This window comes from Patiria miniata, unplaced genomic scaffold (genome assembly GCF_015706575.1).
Source record: "Patiria miniata isolate m_02_andy unplaced genomic scaffold, ASM1570657v1 HiC_scaffold_29, whole genome shotgun sequence".
NCBI lineage: Eukaryota > Metazoa > Echinodermata > Asteroidea > Valvatida > Asterinidae > Patiria > Patiria miniata.
This window is the reverse complement of record NW_024037068.1, coordinates 21,498,834-21,516,562: the sequence shown is the minus strand read 5'-3', so window position 1 is coordinate 21,516,562 and position 17,729 is coordinate 21,498,834. Positions and strand designations below refer to the sequence as shown.

General features: G+C 42.0%; 2 protein-coding genes across 3 annotated transcripts in view; one reads left to right on the top strand and one right to left on the bottom strand.

Annotated features, from left to right (window-relative positions):
- LOC119735695 (DDB1- and CUL4-associated factor 8-like) overlaps positions 1-9,383 on the bottom strand; it is a 19,977-nt gene extending 10,594 nt beyond the window's left edge. For both annotated transcript variants that reach the window (XM_038209550.1, XM_038209551.1), the window contains exons 1-5: positions 9,280-9,383; positions 5,079-6,212; positions 3,982-4,122; positions 3,394-3,488; positions 1,168-1,403 (exon numbers count right to left, since the gene is read on the bottom strand). In XM_038209550.1, the coding sequence (XP_038065478.1) occupies positions 1,168-1,403; positions 3,394-3,488; positions 3,982-4,122; positions 5,079-6,176 (1,570 nt within the window). In that variant the 5' untranslated portion in view covers positions 6,177-6,212; positions 9,280-9,383. The remainder of the gene's footprint in view (positions 1-1,167; positions 1,404-3,393; positions 3,489-3,981; positions 4,123-5,078; positions 6,213-9,279) is intronic.
- LOC119735697 (26S proteasome non-ATPase regulatory subunit 9-like) lies at positions 9,380-17,729 on the top strand. Its single transcript, XM_038209552.1, has 6 exons — positions 9,380-9,519; positions 10,953-11,055; positions 12,122-12,312; positions 13,714-13,815; positions 15,012-15,100; positions 16,706-17,729. Exons 1-6 carry the CDS (start codon positions 9,424-9,426, stop codon positions 16,731-16,733), a joined length of 609 nt encoding a protein of 202 aa, XP_038065480.1. The 5' UTR covers positions 9,380-9,423; the 3' UTR covers positions 16,734-17,729.

The following is a 17,729-nucleotide window of genomic DNA, read 5'->3' as shown; positions in this document are numbered from 1 at the left end:
CAATTATATTTGTGGTGCAAAGCAGTGTTGTAGTACTTGTACCAGTGTTGTAGCCGAGTTCTTTTGTCCGAGTACCGAGTACTGCCGAGTACTTACATGTAGGTTACCGAGTACGAATACGAGTATGAGTACTTGTACTTCTGAGTACAAGGACAGGTCTCCGAGTACTAGTACTTCCGTGTACGAGTACGAGTACTGGTATTACGTGTACAATTGGCCCATGCCCAGTCAGACCAATATACAGACCCACTCACGGCTAGCTGTTAACCCTGCGCTTACGGGAAGCGGTCATGGCCGCGGCCGCTAATCCTCATTGGAATGCAGTTGCCAGCTGTGGTATGCCGTGGCACAGGGCTAGTGGGTAGTTCCACAGCTGCTGCTTTTGTGCAGTCCCGCTACCACACAAAGGCTGTGCAGTCATGCGGGCCACTTGCTCTATGTGTGGAGGAATGTCCCCATTACACCCTGTCCTTAAGGGGTTAAATGCATTTGTCCGGAGGTGCACAGAGGAAAATCAGGAAACTTTGATTTCTCCGCAAGCCAATCAACCATTTCAAACTGAAAGTATTTTAACAAGGCTGTGGTAAGTGCTATACCTTTCCTTATTTTTCTCAGTGCGCGTCCAGACAAACACATTTAACAGCTAGCCGTGAGTGGGTCTGTATATTGGTCTGACTGGCCTGGGCCAATTACGCACAATGAACCATTTGCTGTATGGCCGTATTCGTAAATACAAGTACTCGTACTTGTACTCATACTCGTACTACAAGAACTCGTACTCGGAAGTACAAATACTCGTACTCGTACTCCGAAGTACAAGTACTCATACTCAGAGACCTATGCTTGTACTCAGAAGTACAAGTACTCGAACTCGGTAATCTAAGTACTCAGCAGTACTCGGAAAAAAGAACTGGACTACAACACTGCAACACATACCCATTGAAATTTGATCCTAATTGTGGAACACACTTGTGCTCATACTTGAGTACATGTTTTGGCACTTGTAATCGTACTCAAGGAAAAAAGTGCCTTGTTCTCATACTCATACTCATGACAAAGTATTCATACTCATACTCATGCAAGTTTACTTGAATACAACGCTGGACTGCAAGGTGGCACCACTTTGGCCGGTCACGGGTTGAGAAATGTACATGAAGAATGCCATACCTCTGCCATTGTAGGAGTACACGCAGCAAGTGACGTTGGCCCTCGTTTCGCTGCTCATCAAGTGATGCGGGCAGAACTTCTTGACGGGGCTCTCGCTCTCCGGCGACAGCTTTCTGCGGTCGTAGATGCGCACGAAGTGGTCGCGGCCGCCGACGCAGAATTCGTGGGTGTTCATGGGGTTCAGGAAGATGGTGTAGAGGGGGATCTTGCGAACCTCCTCCTTCACGGTCAGCAACCTGGGGCAATTGAAATTGACCATGTTACCTTGAAATGAATAATGGATTGAATGTCTACCCATGTAAATGTTTCAAGATAAATACAAATTTACCCAAACATCAAAGCCAGGCCTGTTGGCAGGGGTTGATAAGAAGGGGGAGGGGGGAGGCGAATGGTTGAAAGACCATCTCCATATTTCACACTGGTCCATTTTTAGCTGTCCACTTTAAAGGTACAGTCCATCATTTGCAGCTATCCAAAAACTAACTGACAAAATTATTGTTAAAAAATCATACTTGGTTTAAAGATAGTAACGGGACTAAACTCCCTGTGAAATGATTCTTTCTGGCAAGCTGTCGTTTTGAAGAAATCAATGAAAGAAGGCTTTTTTCAACGATGCATCTAAAGACGCATTGTTGGAAATTTCCGTTAGTACAATGTATTTGGGTTTTTTATTCAGCGAAGCGTGCGCAAGCGTTGACACGACGCACACGGGCGTGCGGTTGCTATAATTCGTCGGTTCAGTGAGCAACATAGCAGCTGCAATCGGCTCAGTGAAAACGTGTCTCAGACGCTGAATTCAGGCCCAATTCAAAACATGACTCAGCAACTTTTGTTTTGAAATCGAGATCCTAGAAATATTGTTTTCTCGGAATATACAGCATTCACTGAGCTAAAATTTCAGCAGGTTAGTTGTTCAGCATCCTTCTTTAGATTTTGAACCCTTTTGTTGCTTCAAACGAACATAATGCACAAATTACAAATGATGGACGCTACCTTTAAATATTACAATGTAATTCATAAAATACCTAAGACAGTTTACCATTCCTATTGGTCGAGAGCCCGTCACGTGGGTGATCACATCGGCGATGTTTTAAACCGGTCGTGAGACGCTGCACTCTGCGATAAATGTGCGCAGTACACACTATACGCGCTTACAACCTGGTGCTCAAGAATCACTGTTATGATCTCCAATATAAGGAGCATTTGTAGTCGAGCAAACCACGCACCAAAGCAGCATATTAGTGACCTGAACATGCACAAAATTTGGAAAGAATGTTGCATCCTGATGACGCCACTTCAGCGGTTGTGTACAAAGTCTATGGAGAGTCAGGAAAATTTGCTAAGAATTTCCTAACAAAATTGGAAATGTTTCTCAGTCCCAGATTCATACCATATCATCATTTTTGCAATGACTGACCCTTATTGAGATGCGTATGAAGAAAAAAAGTGGCGTCAGGTTGCAACATTCTTTCCCAAAACTTCAGCAGGATTTTACCAATTATTCGACTTTTTCTTGTTAAGTTTTTGACCAAAAAGGTATGAATGGGAATAATAGAGTGGTAGAGCAGTTTTAAAATAACACTTTTTAAATACTCTAACTGTCTCATGGTTTAACTTTAAAGGGAAAATACAACATTTGCAAACATCAAAAAATAAAACTACCAAATCATTTTGAAATACCTTGCTGGACTGTTAGTGAATGACAGTGTAAAGCATCCTGTAAAATCATGGCACCTGGTATACTGTCATTTTCAAGAAAAGTGGTATTTTTGTATCAATTTCCAACGCTGATCGGCCGATCAGCGTTGGAAAAAACTGGCTTTTTTTCAAATACTGGCCCAAGTTGACCATCGCACTTGTTTGCAATCGATTACACACATATGAACGGGTACAAGCCAGCTAGACTGGTTCCCTGACCTTACAATTCCCCAATATATGTAAACTGCTCTGTTTCTTCTTAAATGGAGTCAGGGAACCAGACTACAGGAAAATGATTGTTTTTCTTGGTTTTTATAGCATTTTCGAACCCAAAACCTCAAAAAAGTCAGTGTAACTATAGGCCTATTTGCTATATATTTCCAACCCCCCAATTCCATCCATTTCTGAAAATTACAGCAAACGCAAATGATGTATATTCCCTTTAAATCTATGCCTTGTCCGTTACCACTTCCAACAATAGCGCTCGTGGGACCTTACAATAACAGAGTAACAGTCTGGCTTACGTACTTGTTGGCTTTAGCAGTGCGCAGATCAATGTTGTAGACGACTGCATCCTCCCCACAGGTCAGAAACACAACAGGAGAGTCTGGCTCCAGACCAAGCTGTAGCATAATCAAATATAATGGATCATCTTCGTAAGGCCAAAAAATTATGTGTGTTTACGGTAACCCCCTATCCAGGAAAATAGGTACATGTACATGTAGGTGACGAATTAATTTTATTTTGTAACTTTTTGTAATGTTTGTCTGTTCAATTTTGCATCAATCCTGCAAAATCCTCCAGCAATCACTCTCAATATGTTGAGGCAGAGCCAGTGACATCCTGGAGCAGCGCAGAGGATTTAAAGAAAAATGTAGGCCTAACTTTATGCACGGCTGAGCATAAACAACACAAGGTCCGGCCCAAGACCTTGACACAGTGCATCCTCCAAAATCAGCCGCATATTTTTGCCATATAGCCTCAATCCTGCAAAATCCTCCATTTTGCAAAGAGGATTTTGGAGGATTTGGGAAGGTTAGGGTTAAAATACGAATACCACCACCATTTCCTATGCTGAGTCCAATCCATACTGCTCTATGTGCAGCATGTACCTACCTTGTGAGCAGCTTCCTTGTGTTGAACCAGTTTCTTTGTCCCTTTGCAGATTCCAGTACTGGACAGTTCACCCACGCGCACCTGCCCGTCCCTGGCACAACTGACGATGGTCGTGTCTCCACTGAACGGCATAAACTTGGCCTGCCAGAAAAACACACAGAACAATTCCCTTTGGTCAAAATTATGTAGGCATTCACAACCAAAATACACACAATTTGATACAAGTAACGAACACAGGGTTAGTTGACTATGCAATAGGTGTAAATATCTGTGGGACCTTGTTGAAAGATGACAAAAATATCCTTTTGTCATTGTTCCTTCCCTTTTACTTGTGACTGGACTTGTGACGTACATGTACATGTACTTGTGACCGGACTTGTGATGGACTTTTGATTTTCTGACTTGGTTTGTGATGGACTTGTGATTTACTTCTGATCAGATTCGAGAGTTGTGATGGACTTGTGATTTACTTGTGACCGGACTTGTGATGGACTTTTGATTTTGTGACTTGACTTGTGATGGATTTGTGATTTGTTTATGATCAGAGTCTAGAGTTGTGATGGAATTGTGATTTAGTTGTGAACAGACTTATAATCAACTTGTGATGGACTTTTGATTCTGTGACATACTTGTGATGGACTTGTGATTTACTTGTGATGGACTTGTGACCAGGCTTGTGACCAGGCTTAAGATGGCCTTTTGATTCTGTGACATGACTTGTGATGGAATTGTGATGGACTTTGTGATTTACTTGTGACTGGACTTGTGATTTACTTGTGATGGACTTTTGATTTTGTGACTTGACTTGTGATGGACTTGTGATTTACTTCTGATCAGAGTCAAGAGTTGTGATGAAATTGTGATTTACTTGTGACCGGGCTTGTGACGGCCTTTTGATTCTGTGACATGAGTTGTGATGGACTTGTGATTTACATGTCCTTGTGTCTGGGACCTGGCTGCATGGTGGGAATCAAATCCAAACGCAGTCTTGGATTTGGATTTGGAGTCCTTTTCGAGGTCACTTTTGTAACAATAAATAATGATAAATGCCACATTAACGAAAAAAGTTTGGTTTCGAGGGAAAATAAAACTCTTACCTGAAAAACATTACTTCTGTGGCCGCTGGGGTAAACCAGCGTCGTCTTCTGCCGGGCCCAATCCCAGAGCACAATGTTGAGGTCATCGCTCCCCGATGCCAGGAGTTGTCCCGACTGGTTGAAGTGCAGTGTATTGACGCACCCGTCGTGGTGCTTGAGTTCGCAGTACTTCTCGAAACGTGACACCATGTGCACGCTGCCGATGGACTTGGAGCAGAAGCTCAGTTGCTCCTTCCGGGAGCCGATCTCTCGAGAGCGCAGCATGGGCAAGGCTCTCCAGGTGGGCTTGGGCAGGAGCTTTGCGAGGAGTTCATCTTCCAGGTCGCTGCAGAGCTCCGTGCCGCCGGTTTTGTTTTCGGGATCCTCCTCCCCGTCCTCGTCGTGCTCCTCGTTGACCTCACGCTCCATGTCCGACTCCGTCTCGCTGCTGTCGCTGTGCGATCGCTGGCTCCGTGTGCCGGAGTCCGTGTCATGTCTCTCGTCTTCGTCGCTGCTGTCTGACTGCTCACCATCCCCAGCCTCCAGATTCCGCAGGCGATAGGATCGTCTTGAAGGCCGCGACTTCCGGTCCTTCGAAAACAGTTTGAGCGACTTGCCCGGGCTCTTGGTAGCTGCATTGTTGGGGTCATCAGTAGTCATTCTTTCTTCTGCGTCTCCACCCTCTGTTGATTTGCCAGCCTTGTCTGCAGCCGTGCCGTCCTCTGTGCTGGACTGCTTCTCGCCCTTGGCTGTTTCATCCTCTACACCCTCTCCCTCTGCGCGTTCACTTGAATCTCCAGTCGCCATTTTGTCCACGTGTACATCTTCCGACTTGGTAGCGTTCTTAGCGTCGGGGATTATTCCGTCTTTCGAGCCCCCGCCCTCTGTGTGTTTGGCACCATCTCCCGACGGGATCACACTGTTTTCGGTGCAATTCTCACCCACTTCCTCAGCGTCTTTGCGCCCCGGTTTGTCACCCTGTCCGGCACGTTTGGCCGCATTTTCTGTGAGCTCACTTTCGGCAGTTCTGTCGTTCCCGTGGTTGAGACCCTTGTCATCAGTGTCCATGTGGTTTGACACTTCTTTGTCATTGTCCATGTCCATGTCTTCATCTGCCATTGTGTTTCTGTCTCAGTGCAGGACCTTCATCTGTGACTGAGAAATCAAAACACATATTGGGTCGGTGATTATAGTGTTCATTTTACACACCAGTTATACCGTGCAATAATATGCATCATCTTTTTCTTACAGAGTTAAAAAACAAATGCATAATTGGCAGACAATTATTCCTACGTGCTTGAAGGGGAAATACATGTCCTACATGGTAACACCCTCTTGAATAACCACATGTTCGGAGTGTTTAACCCTAATTCCCCAGGCCTTTTTGCTAGGATGTAGCCTCAATCCTGCAAAATCCTCCAATTGGCCTCATGGATATAGCGCCTCAATCCTGCAAATTCCTCCACTATTTCTTGAATATGGTCCATGGAGGGGTGACCACTGCCTGAATCCTGCAAAATCCTACAGCAGTGACTGTCAATATGCTGAGGCTTGGCCAGTGACATCCTGGAGCAGTACGGAGGATTTCAAGCATAATCCAGGCCTGTATTTATGCATGGCTGAGCAAAAACAACACAAGGTCCGGCCCAAGACCTTGACAAAGTGCATCCTACGAAATCAGTAACGCACTTTTGCCATGTAACCTCAATCCTCCAAATTCCTCCACTTAGGCAAAGAGGATTTTGAAGGATTCAGGGCGGTTAGGGTTAAATGTAGTTGACTTCATCACAAGTCCAACAAGGTCCTCCAGTCACAAGCTATTCCAATGAACCGTGACAAAAGCATTCCTTTGTTATTGTTCATCAACTGTTACTTGTGAATGTACATGTACTTGCGATGAACATGACTACAACACTTAATCATGAGAGCCAACATTAAACTACCGGTACACGTAAACTTACAAATTCAGCTTACATGTACCTGTACGAACATGTACATGTAGGCTAATTTAGCCTTTGTTTTTAAAGGCCAAAAAAAAAGTTCTGCTTCCAGTTTCCCTACCTACTGTATTCTGACAGCCCCTACCCTAATTTTTTTTATGGGGAAAATGAATAAAAAGCACCCAAAACCATAAATTTCTACCTTTTACCCTTAACTACATGCAGACGCCTCCGTATGATCGAACAACAAAAATTGGCCTACCGGTACCGACCCTATTTTCAAATGCTATGTAATCGGAAGCAGAAATATATGTATTCTTTAGGCCTTACTTGTGTTTTATACTGTACATAGTACAAATGTTGATGCGAGTGGTATTACATCAGCAAAGACAATCATTTTTTCATTTGCATGCCAGATTTCAGGTGTAGTTATGTGTTACAATGTGCTGTTATGCCCGAACTATGGCATCATCCAACTATAGTTAGGAATCGGCCAGTGTTCTCCAACCTGTCAATATAACCTGGTGCCCCACCAAGCTTTCTGAGGCACCCGCCAAGCTTCAAAAGCTGCCGCCATGCTTAAAAAAAAATAATGATAATAACAAAAAAGTGTGACTACCCTTACCCTCCAGGGTATACTTGGCCAGAAACTCTGCCAAAAGCAACATGCAACACTTGTCAAACTGACAAGCCTGCCCATTGTAGCAATCCATCAGATCAAAAGTCTCAAGGCCAAACTGCCTCAGAGTCCCTGGTCACTGATGAGTTAAAAAAGTTGATGCTGAGCCAGTACTGTACTTATAAGTTACTGTGTTAGAAATGGCCTAAAAGCTGTTATCCATACATAATTTCATGTTCATAGATAAATAGCACCCCCTAGCATAAAGAAATGTACGACTGCAAAAAGCGCCCCTAACATAATTATAGCGCCCCCTCCACTTTTTGACGGCGCACTGACCTTTAATTTTCAAAGTTGGAGAACACTGGAATCCCCCAACTATTGTTAAGGCTGTCCCATCCAAGGGTACAGACCTTTATCATGCTGCCACCATTTCAGTCATGTTCCCTGTATCCAATAACAGTAGGACTAGGTCCCACTACTGAATGATGTTTTTTTTGTGCAAAGAGGAACCAGACTATTTTTCCTTCCAGCCTCGCTTTGGTTACGTTGATTTGAAATGGGAAAAAAAATCACAATGGCCGCAACATGATAATGGTCTATTACAGAATTTCATGCCATTATCTGTTCCAACTTTTACTTTTGACAGACTTACATTTTACATGTATAATGTTGAAATTATATAGCTATAGTTTCAGGCCTAATCGTACTTTTTTGGCGATTGTGTAGTGTAGGGCCCTGTTCCCCATATTTAGAGAACAAAATCCACTTTAAACTATTTGATTTACCAAACTAGTTGACGCATTAAAAACAAACAGTTATGACGTAGATAATGTAGTAGCAGGGTTTTGATTTTGAAGCAAATTTGGGAGTAAGAATGACTATGATAACAAAACGCAACAGGAAAAGGGCCCAAGAAACTGATCGAAATTACAAAAAAAGTGTCATTAGAATTGCAGGAAGTCTGTTTTAGGTTCAAAAGGTCATTTTGAAATGATAAAACATCCTCAAGTTTACTCTAATTTGACCAAAACTAAAATGGAGGCCCTACATACACAGTCTACACTCATGACACTACACAATAGAAAATATTTCAATAATTAATCCAACACTACTGATAGTACAATGTACCTCAAGGAATTAATAAAATTACAGAAAGCAGAAAGAATGTTGCAACCTGATGCCATGTTTTTCTTCATAAAAGGCCTATCAGTATCATCTCAATACAAATTACGGGTCAGTCATTGCAAATATGTTGAATATGAATCAAATGTGGGACTGAGAAACATTTCCAATTTTGTTAGAAAATACTTAGACAATTTTCTTGACTCTCCATAGACTTTGTACACAAACCGCTGAAAGTAGCGTTAGGTTGCAACATTCTTTCAACATGCAGCGTAGGACCCCCCCCCCCCAAGTAGACAGTCTCCACCCCCATTTCGAGCAATTGCGTACACAAACGACACAACTAGTAACATTAATGTAAACATAAAATCAGGTGATACATGACAAACTTTGTTGTCCTTTTTTCATGTAATTTAAAGCGAGAATACACATCTAATAAGCACAAAATACAACTTCAATTTATACAGAGGAGACTCCTTATCATACAGAAACATTCTGGATTCAAACAAAAAAGTACCGTAGAGCATAAAACACTTACACGAAATCAAAATAAATATCAGGGTCGGAGGACGGGACTTTTGCTGGAGTTTCTAAAAATGACGAGAGCGCCCTCTGTTGAACCACATCATCGCAACACATTTTTGGAGTGCGACCTCTGGCGGTTTGTAGCAGTTCATTCAAGATGGCGGCGCCCAGGCGGCAGAAAGTTCAAGATTTGATGAACGAAAAGGACGCCATAGAACAAGAAATTAAGGAGTTTCATGAAGTTTTGGAGTCGGTAATTATATCATGCATTTAATTAGCCTCATCAATGCGTCTTATAAACTAGGCTTCCTCCGTATCAAAAATAAAGTGATGCAACTTTTGGCGCTTGAAAATTAATGGAAAAAAGTGGTGGCCCAGTCATGCCAGTGCCAGTAGCAGTACGGAATTTTTTCCCGGCTTGTCTAGCTTACTCTTACTCTTAGAAGTTAGAATAGTGATGAAAAATAAGTTGAAGCAGTGCTCACCAGGAATATTGGAGCTAAATTTTCGGCCTGACTAGGCCTTCATCGGAGCTCCAATGAACATGATGAAGGCCAATTGAAGGCCAAGTCAGGCATGTCAGGCATGTCAGGCATGAAGGCCTAGTCAGGTCAAAAATTTCAGCTCCAATATTCCTGGCACTAGTGAGCATTGCTTTAACTTGTTTTCATCATATGAATATGATATAATACTTATCTTCAGTACTACATATGTATGCAGTTCTGCTTCATTTTATCTTAGGGGCTATACATAATTTTCAGTGTTTTTTAAATTTGGATTTTTTTTCTAAATTGTGGATGAGTGGGGTCAAGGTAAATAGTCTGATAGTTGAAAATCGAAATTCACTTTTCATAGAAAAAGCAAAGAAAAAGCCACACAAAAAAAGCTGGATCTTGTGACTTGCCGGAACTACGCACCAGCATTCCGATGCGCGTTTCTTTTCAACTCTTCTCTTCCCCATTTACAGACAGAATGACCTGTACAGTCATGACAGTACAGAAAGTTAGCAGGGTACCAGGTGTGCTCGTGTGGCTTACATACCGCGGGCGACGATTACCAGTCGCTACACCCACTTGAATTCAAAATTGAATTTATTGGCCCATCAATTCAAGACTATAGCACTCTAGTTTTGCAATCAATTTACGGGAACTCAACAACAGACATTTGGGGGGGGGGGTTTCTTGAAATGTATCTCAGACAAAATATTTCTTGGGGGGGATTGGTGAATTTTATAATCATTCAGCTTTCAGCTTGTCGTTGCAAAATGTTAAACTCACTAACTTTGGGTATTCAGCATTAACAACATCACTACAAAGTTTTGTGTGATTGGCACATTCCTCTTGTTTCAACTTCAAAGTTGCATGCTGCATGGAAGCCTGGAAAAGCCATTGAAAACTCCTGAGCTGGGAGAGCATTTACCTAAAAATCTGGCTCATTTGAAGCACTACTTTGTTCCTCGGTGTATAGGATATGACTAGCAGTTCGACATTTAAAAAGCGAAATTTGGGGTGGGTGAGTGGCTTAAACCAAGTATGGAAAAAAAGTACACATTGAACATTTTGAATGGCCCCTTAGAATAGCTTGATATGCAGAGTGTGATACGGACCATCAAACTGTTGCCGCCATGGATCAACCAATCAGGATCGAGGATTCAAGTTTGCTTGACTCCTGTTTCTTTATCTTTAGCAAGGCAATGTTGGGATGCATGGCCCACTCATAGACAAGGAGGGATATCCACGCAGCGACATTGATCTCTACAGTGTCAGAACGGCAAGGCACAGGATTATCTGTAAGTACAAGATGCAAAACACTCAGAAAGATTTTACAATCATACCGATGTTACGCCCAAACCATAGCATCATCTCAACTGTAATTGGGCCATCTCAACTATATTTGGGACTGTCCCAAGTATAGTTGTGGGTAGTATTTCATGTATTTATAAAACAAAATATGTTTGATTCATAAACTCTGGATGAGACGCAACATCTGATTTTTTTTAAATTGTGGCTGAGTTTTTAAACAGTTGGTTGCATCAGTTGATGTCATTTTACTTTTCATTAATATAATTCTGGTAATAAAACCAAGGAATCCTCAAGAGTGCCCTAGGTGCTGTAGCTCGCAAGCTTGTTGAGAGAAGACAAGAAATACTCAGTTTTAGAGGTGGGAGGAAAACCGAGGGGTGGGGGGGGGGATCCGGGGAAAACCGTTGCAATCAGATAAGGGCTGAAAACCAAATCCACATGTGGACCTAGGGCAGGAATTGAACCCGGACCAGAGAGGTTCTAGACCAGGAAAAATCACTGCACCAACCTGACTCTCAGATGGTTCGGGGTACAGTCATGTGGCATTGAACATTAACCTCAAATGTTTCACTTACAGCTCACCTGTTTCCAATTTCATGTTAAGATGTCTGTTTTCATTATCTTGTGTTGCTTTAGCACCATGATGTAGATGGAATGGCGCTTTATAAATCCTGTTATTATTATTATTATTATTATTATTATTTGTAACTGTAAGTATTGGCCCATCAGACCGGCGTTTACCTGTATCTCCGGTTTCAGTGGTATGAAGCAACTGAGAATATTTCTATTCCCCCTGGATGGGATGCGAGTCCATCGCAGATTACTCCCCAGCTAATGCCGGGACCCATTGATACTCCTGGGTGGAGAGAGGCAAGTGGAGGTGAAGTGGCTTTCCCAAGGACACAACATATTACCAGCAGCTGGATTCAAACTCCTGAGTGACCCTCTGATCATGAGTCATGAACCCTAACCACTAGGTCACACTCCCTCTATTTTCTGACAAATGGTCATTTTGTTTTATAACAAATGGTTATTTTATTGCTTCTCCCTCAGGTCTGCAGAATGACCACAAGGCCCTCATGGCCAACATTGAGAACAGCCTGCATGACCTCCACGCCTTTGAGAGACAGGAGAGAGAACACGGTGCGAGCCTGCCCACCAACGGGGCCGTCAGCGCGGCCGCGGCCCTCGTACCGTTCGCTCGGATCGATCTCGTCTCGGAGGGTTCCCCAGCTGCAAAAGCGGTGAGTAGGCCTCGTAACAATTACAATAGAATGCCATTATGGAATTTGGTGTCAGAGAGACCAGTCCCATTGTTTCGTGCACATATGGCATGGAGTACACTAGCCCCATAAATGTGGCCTATTTACTGGACTGCCTCCGTAAACATAGGCCACACATCCACATGTACAAAAACGTGTCGCACTTTGCCAAATTATGGTTTTCGCATTTAGGCTTAGTTTGTAGGTTTTTTTGCTTTAGAAGCATACTCACCCTCTTTATAAGCTAATCAGAAAGTGCTGCCTTTTTCAGATGTATATTTTTCGTGAAATTTCCAGATTCATTTGTACACGTTTGCGTATCAAAATTTCAACATGAAATTTCACAAAAATTAGACATCTGAAAAAGGCAGCACTTTCTGACTAGCCTATAAAGAGGGTGAGTATGCTTCTAAAGCACAAAAATCCTACAAACTAAGCCTAAATGTGAAAATCAAAATTTGTCAAAGTGCGACACGTTTTTGTACATGTGGATGTGTGGCCTATGTTCACAGAGGCAGTCCAGTAAATAGGCCACATTTATGGGGCTAGGAGTACACCTGATTATCCCTCCTAGTGAAAAACCAACATTCAAAGCAATATGTAAAACCTTTTAAAACCCTGCAGGTCAGTTTCAGTTGAAGGGATATGAAGTGTTAAAAGTCACTGTGGAGAGCAGTAAAGCTTGACCCAATCTGCCTGCTTGCTCTGAGCTTAACCACATGAAAGAATTGTACAGGGATTTGAAGTGTTATCCATACTCCAAAAGTGGTTTTGCAAAACTTGATGACGAGCAGAGCATACTGTTCGAAGCATGGAGTTAAACCAACTGGTTCTTCTCAGAACCACACAACTCACTTAGAGATATCATTCACATGGTGTTATCACAAACCTCACATTTATTAAAACTTAAAGGGTCGTGAAGTTTAGAAGACTACATGTAGGACGCTTAAAAGAGCATGTTCTTAGAGAATACATCCAATTATGCCTAAAAGAATTAATTTACCACAAAGTAATAGTTGAAAAGAGTGTTAAAAAGCTTTACTAGTAGGCCTGGGTGAGTACCTGATTTTTCAACTGGAGTAATTGAAGAGAATTTACTCGTGAGTAGTCCAGTACTCATAAGTAGTTAATTGCATTCCTGAAAAAGCAGAAAAATGACCTTTACACGTGCATGCAAGTCACAACACATTCTGCACCGAGTCATTTCTTGTTGACTATTAAAAGGTCAATGCTCCTGAAAACAAATTGCCACTCGTGAGTACCTGCTTCTGCTTGTGCCATGACGAGTACTCAAGTACATTTTGAGGTACTTGGCTCAGCAGTATTTACTAGGCTTGCCCTGTCTTGTTTTCATGTAGACCTCACATCTTATTGTTTATACAGGGATTACTGGAAGGGGATGAGATCATTGAGTTTGGCTACGTCGACACCTCCAACTTCCAAACAATGCAGGACATCGCTGCAGTGGTACAAGAGAGTCAAGGGGTAAGAAGGCAGAAGGGGGAGAACTAGCGTCAACTTGAATTTCATAAAAATTTAATGCAACTCTCGAGGCAAATTACAAGTCATAAGTCAAATCACAAGTCAAAATATAGACTCAGTCACAAGTACAATGTTATAGGGGATTACCCATCACTTGAGCAGCTTGTGATTTGTGATTGAATGATTTGTGATTGAAGGATTTGTGATTGAATGATTTGTGATTGAACGATTTGTGATTGAATGATTTGTGATTGAACGATTTGTGATTGAATGATTTGTGATTGAACGATTTGTGATTGAATGATTTGTGATTGAATAATTTGTGATTGAATGATTTGTGACGGACTTGTGATTGACTTGTGATTGACTTATGATTGCCTGGAGATTGCCTTGCGACTGAGTTACGATGGATTTGTGATTGACTGGTCTTTGACTCGTTGTTGACTGGTCATTGACTCGTCGTTGACTCATCTTTGACTCGTTGACTCGTCTTTAACTCATTGTTGACTGGTCATTGACTCGTCTTTGACTCGTTGAATCGTCTTTGACTCATCGTTGACTTGTCGTTGACTCGTTGTTGACTCGTCATTGACTCGTCTTTGACTCATCATTGAATTGTCATTGACTCGTCATTGACTCGTCTTTGACTCATCATTGAATTGTCATTGACTCGTCATTGACTCGTCTTTGACTCATCATTGAATTGTCATTGACTCGTCATTGACTCGTCTTTGACTCATCATTGAATTGTCATTGACTCGTCATTGACTCGTCATTGACTCATCTTTGACTCATCATTGAATTGTCATTGACTCGTCATTGACTCGTCATTGACTCGTCTTTGACTCATCATTGAATTGTCATTGACTCGTCATTGATTCGTCTTTGACTCATTGACTGTCATTGACTCGTCATTGACTCATCTTTGACTTGTCATTGACATGGCATTGACTCTTCTTTGACTCGTCTTTGACTCATTATTGAATTGTCATTGACTCGTTTTTGTAAAAGTTATCAAAGCTCTATTTTATTTCTATTTTCAGGACCTAATATCCAAACTTGTTTTGGTCAGATTAAGGGGAATCGTTGATCTCTTTTAAAAAAAAAAATAGGCAGAAGCCAATGCTCCCAAGAAGCTGCACCTGGCGTTCTTGCTGTGTTGCGTCAAGTCCATTAATTATATATTTTCACTGTTACAGAAATCTTTAAGAATCCTGACGCTACGAGAAGGAAAAGGTGTGCCTGTTTCTCTGAAGCCCCAGACGTGGAGCGGTAGGGGGCTGTTGGGGTAAGAATACATTAGTTCCTCTGGCTTTTTGTAATGTTCAATCTTTCTGGCTCTTTTCTAGAATTGTTTTCCGTGGTTGTTTGGAATGTTTACCAAATGCTGCATCATCTTTTGTTGATAGTGTTTTTGTTTTTTTACTGGTTCAAATTTGAAAGTGCATACTCCATATTGGCAAGATGAACTTCTTCTAATGGTGGAATTATTGAATATAATACGGTCGACTCGTTTTTACGACCTCGGCTAGGACGAGATTCTGGTTATGACTAGCATATTGTTGATGTACCCTAACGTGGCGCGGCCCCTAACGTGGCGCACTTTGATTTTTTTGCCTGTAGTGCCTAGCTAGAGCAAAAGTTTTAACTGAAATTTCACAGAAAGTGAAATTTCATCAAGTTCTAAACACTCCCGTTCATAAATCGCGAGTTTATTTACCCATTACAGAGTTAACAGAAAAAATTATTTTGGCGTGATTTTCCGATTTTATTTTCAAGTGCAAAGTGAACCCTTTGAAAATGCCCCGAAAAATAAGAAAATAATTTTCTGACAAACATCTGGCTGGGTTTGTAAGTAAAGATAATAATGATTTATCAGAATTTAGCAAGTTTACAGAAATTCTTAAATGTTAATTTGGAATTTTCTGAGATTTATTCAAGTGCGCCACGTTAGGGCACACTCCGCCAATTTGTGCCCAATTTCCGGACACGACCGTTTTTGCATTTCGGATTAAATTTTATGAAACCGAAATTGTTCACAGAGGTTAAATAGCAAGCATTAAAAAGGTAAAAGTACCAGCATTTCACTGCCTGAATTTGAGGTTTATCAACAAAGAGGTTTGGCAACACTACACGAGGAAAGTTGGGTAAGATTCAAAGTGCGCCACGTTAGGGAACACGACTATATTTGGCCAGTCCCAACCTAAGTGTGCACATTCCTAAGAGAAAACAGTTCGATCGAATCCTCGGAAACTGCAGGCCAACGTCAAAATTTGTGTTTACTTTATTTTGACCTTTGACCCCATAGCTGTGGGGTCAGATGAAAAGGTCACCATGGTACTTTTTTAATGTTTGACCAAGGCCAAAATGTTTAATGATTGACCAAGGCCAACATATTAACAGCGCTACTTTTGTCATTTGAGCTTATGATACTTTTGACAAAGTTTAGTTGAAATTGGTCAAACTATGTAGGAGCAATTGACAATGTCAACGCTTGTTACTAACAAACTAATGCACGGACTAACGGAGAGACACAATGATTTGTCTTCGCTATGATAATGCTCGCTACTCCTGCGCTGCAGTTTCCATGCTTCAACGAATGCACCAACGTTATTTGCATCCCGATGATGCTGGAACTTTCAAAAGATGGACCGAATGTATTTGTGGTTGTCTTGCCGCTAACTGGTTTCTTTATGGCAGCTGTCGTGCTGCGAGAGAGCGTCATGATGTTTATAATAAAAAGAAAATTGTTTCTGAAAGTGATGGCAATAAATAAACCCTTAACCCACATTGTCATCCGGAGTTAAATAATATGTACAAGTATCCGTAAGTACAATATGTAGATTGTAATTACTGATCTGTTTTTTGTTTGTTTAACTTTTCTTGATCAAAGGTGCAACATGATTCCAATCAAGAAGTGAACTAATTAGCCAACAGGAGATTCAAATAAATCAAACGGATTTGCGCGAGACAAAACTCTCATCAAGAAATCTTTGGACAAAAGAGAACCAAAAGCTGCTTTGGGATGAAAACAAAAGTTGAAGTGTCTCAGCTGGTTACCAGAAAGGAGTTCTGATGAAAGGGAAGGTTACCTAAAACAAGAAAACATTGTTTCAGAGGTAGGCGAGGAAAGTTTCTTTATTCCATAGAAAGGAATTCAACATGAAAATTCTGTGTTCATGGACTCCGTGCATGAGCAGGAGAGGGCGCTGTTGTGCCACTTTGGAGAGCTGCAGTGGAGGGACACATCGGCCAAGTTCGGGCGGTCTGCTCATGACACGGGTACGCACTCGAACGGCGGGAACACGACCCACGAACACTGCACTCGGGACAGGATCACACACCACCTTTCCGTCAGGAGCTTGCACGAACAATTTACCCGTGTCAAGAACAGACCGCCCGAATTCCACCACAGAGTGTGCGTACTGGTTTGCGCGCATATTGCGCGAAGTACGCATGACTAAACTATTCTGAATCTGCACAAGCCCGTAATGTCTTCGCGTGATCGTCAGTTGCCGTCAGCAATTCGTTCAAGAGATCTTGTGTGTGGTGTCCCCCAACTCTGCCTTCGTAACCGTTGAGGGCGTACTTGTGCACGGAGTCCATGGTAGTGCGACTTTGCATTAAACCTATTAGCATGTGCTACATTGTATTACACTGTGTTTATTCACTGAAGAACCGATAACATCACTGAGTGCTCGGGAGGTTTCGGGTGCTGCAGGGAGAAATGGGTTAATTTCCGACAAGTCTAAACCCATATTGCGGACCGTTTAAATGGAACTGTAGCATCATAACGCAGAGCCCATAGTGATGTGACTCTGCTAAACCGTAGCATCTGTGTACATGTACATCTATGGCCAAGTTCGCGCAAGGACTATAGTTGACCAATGGTTAACTAACGTTTGCTCGAACTCTGT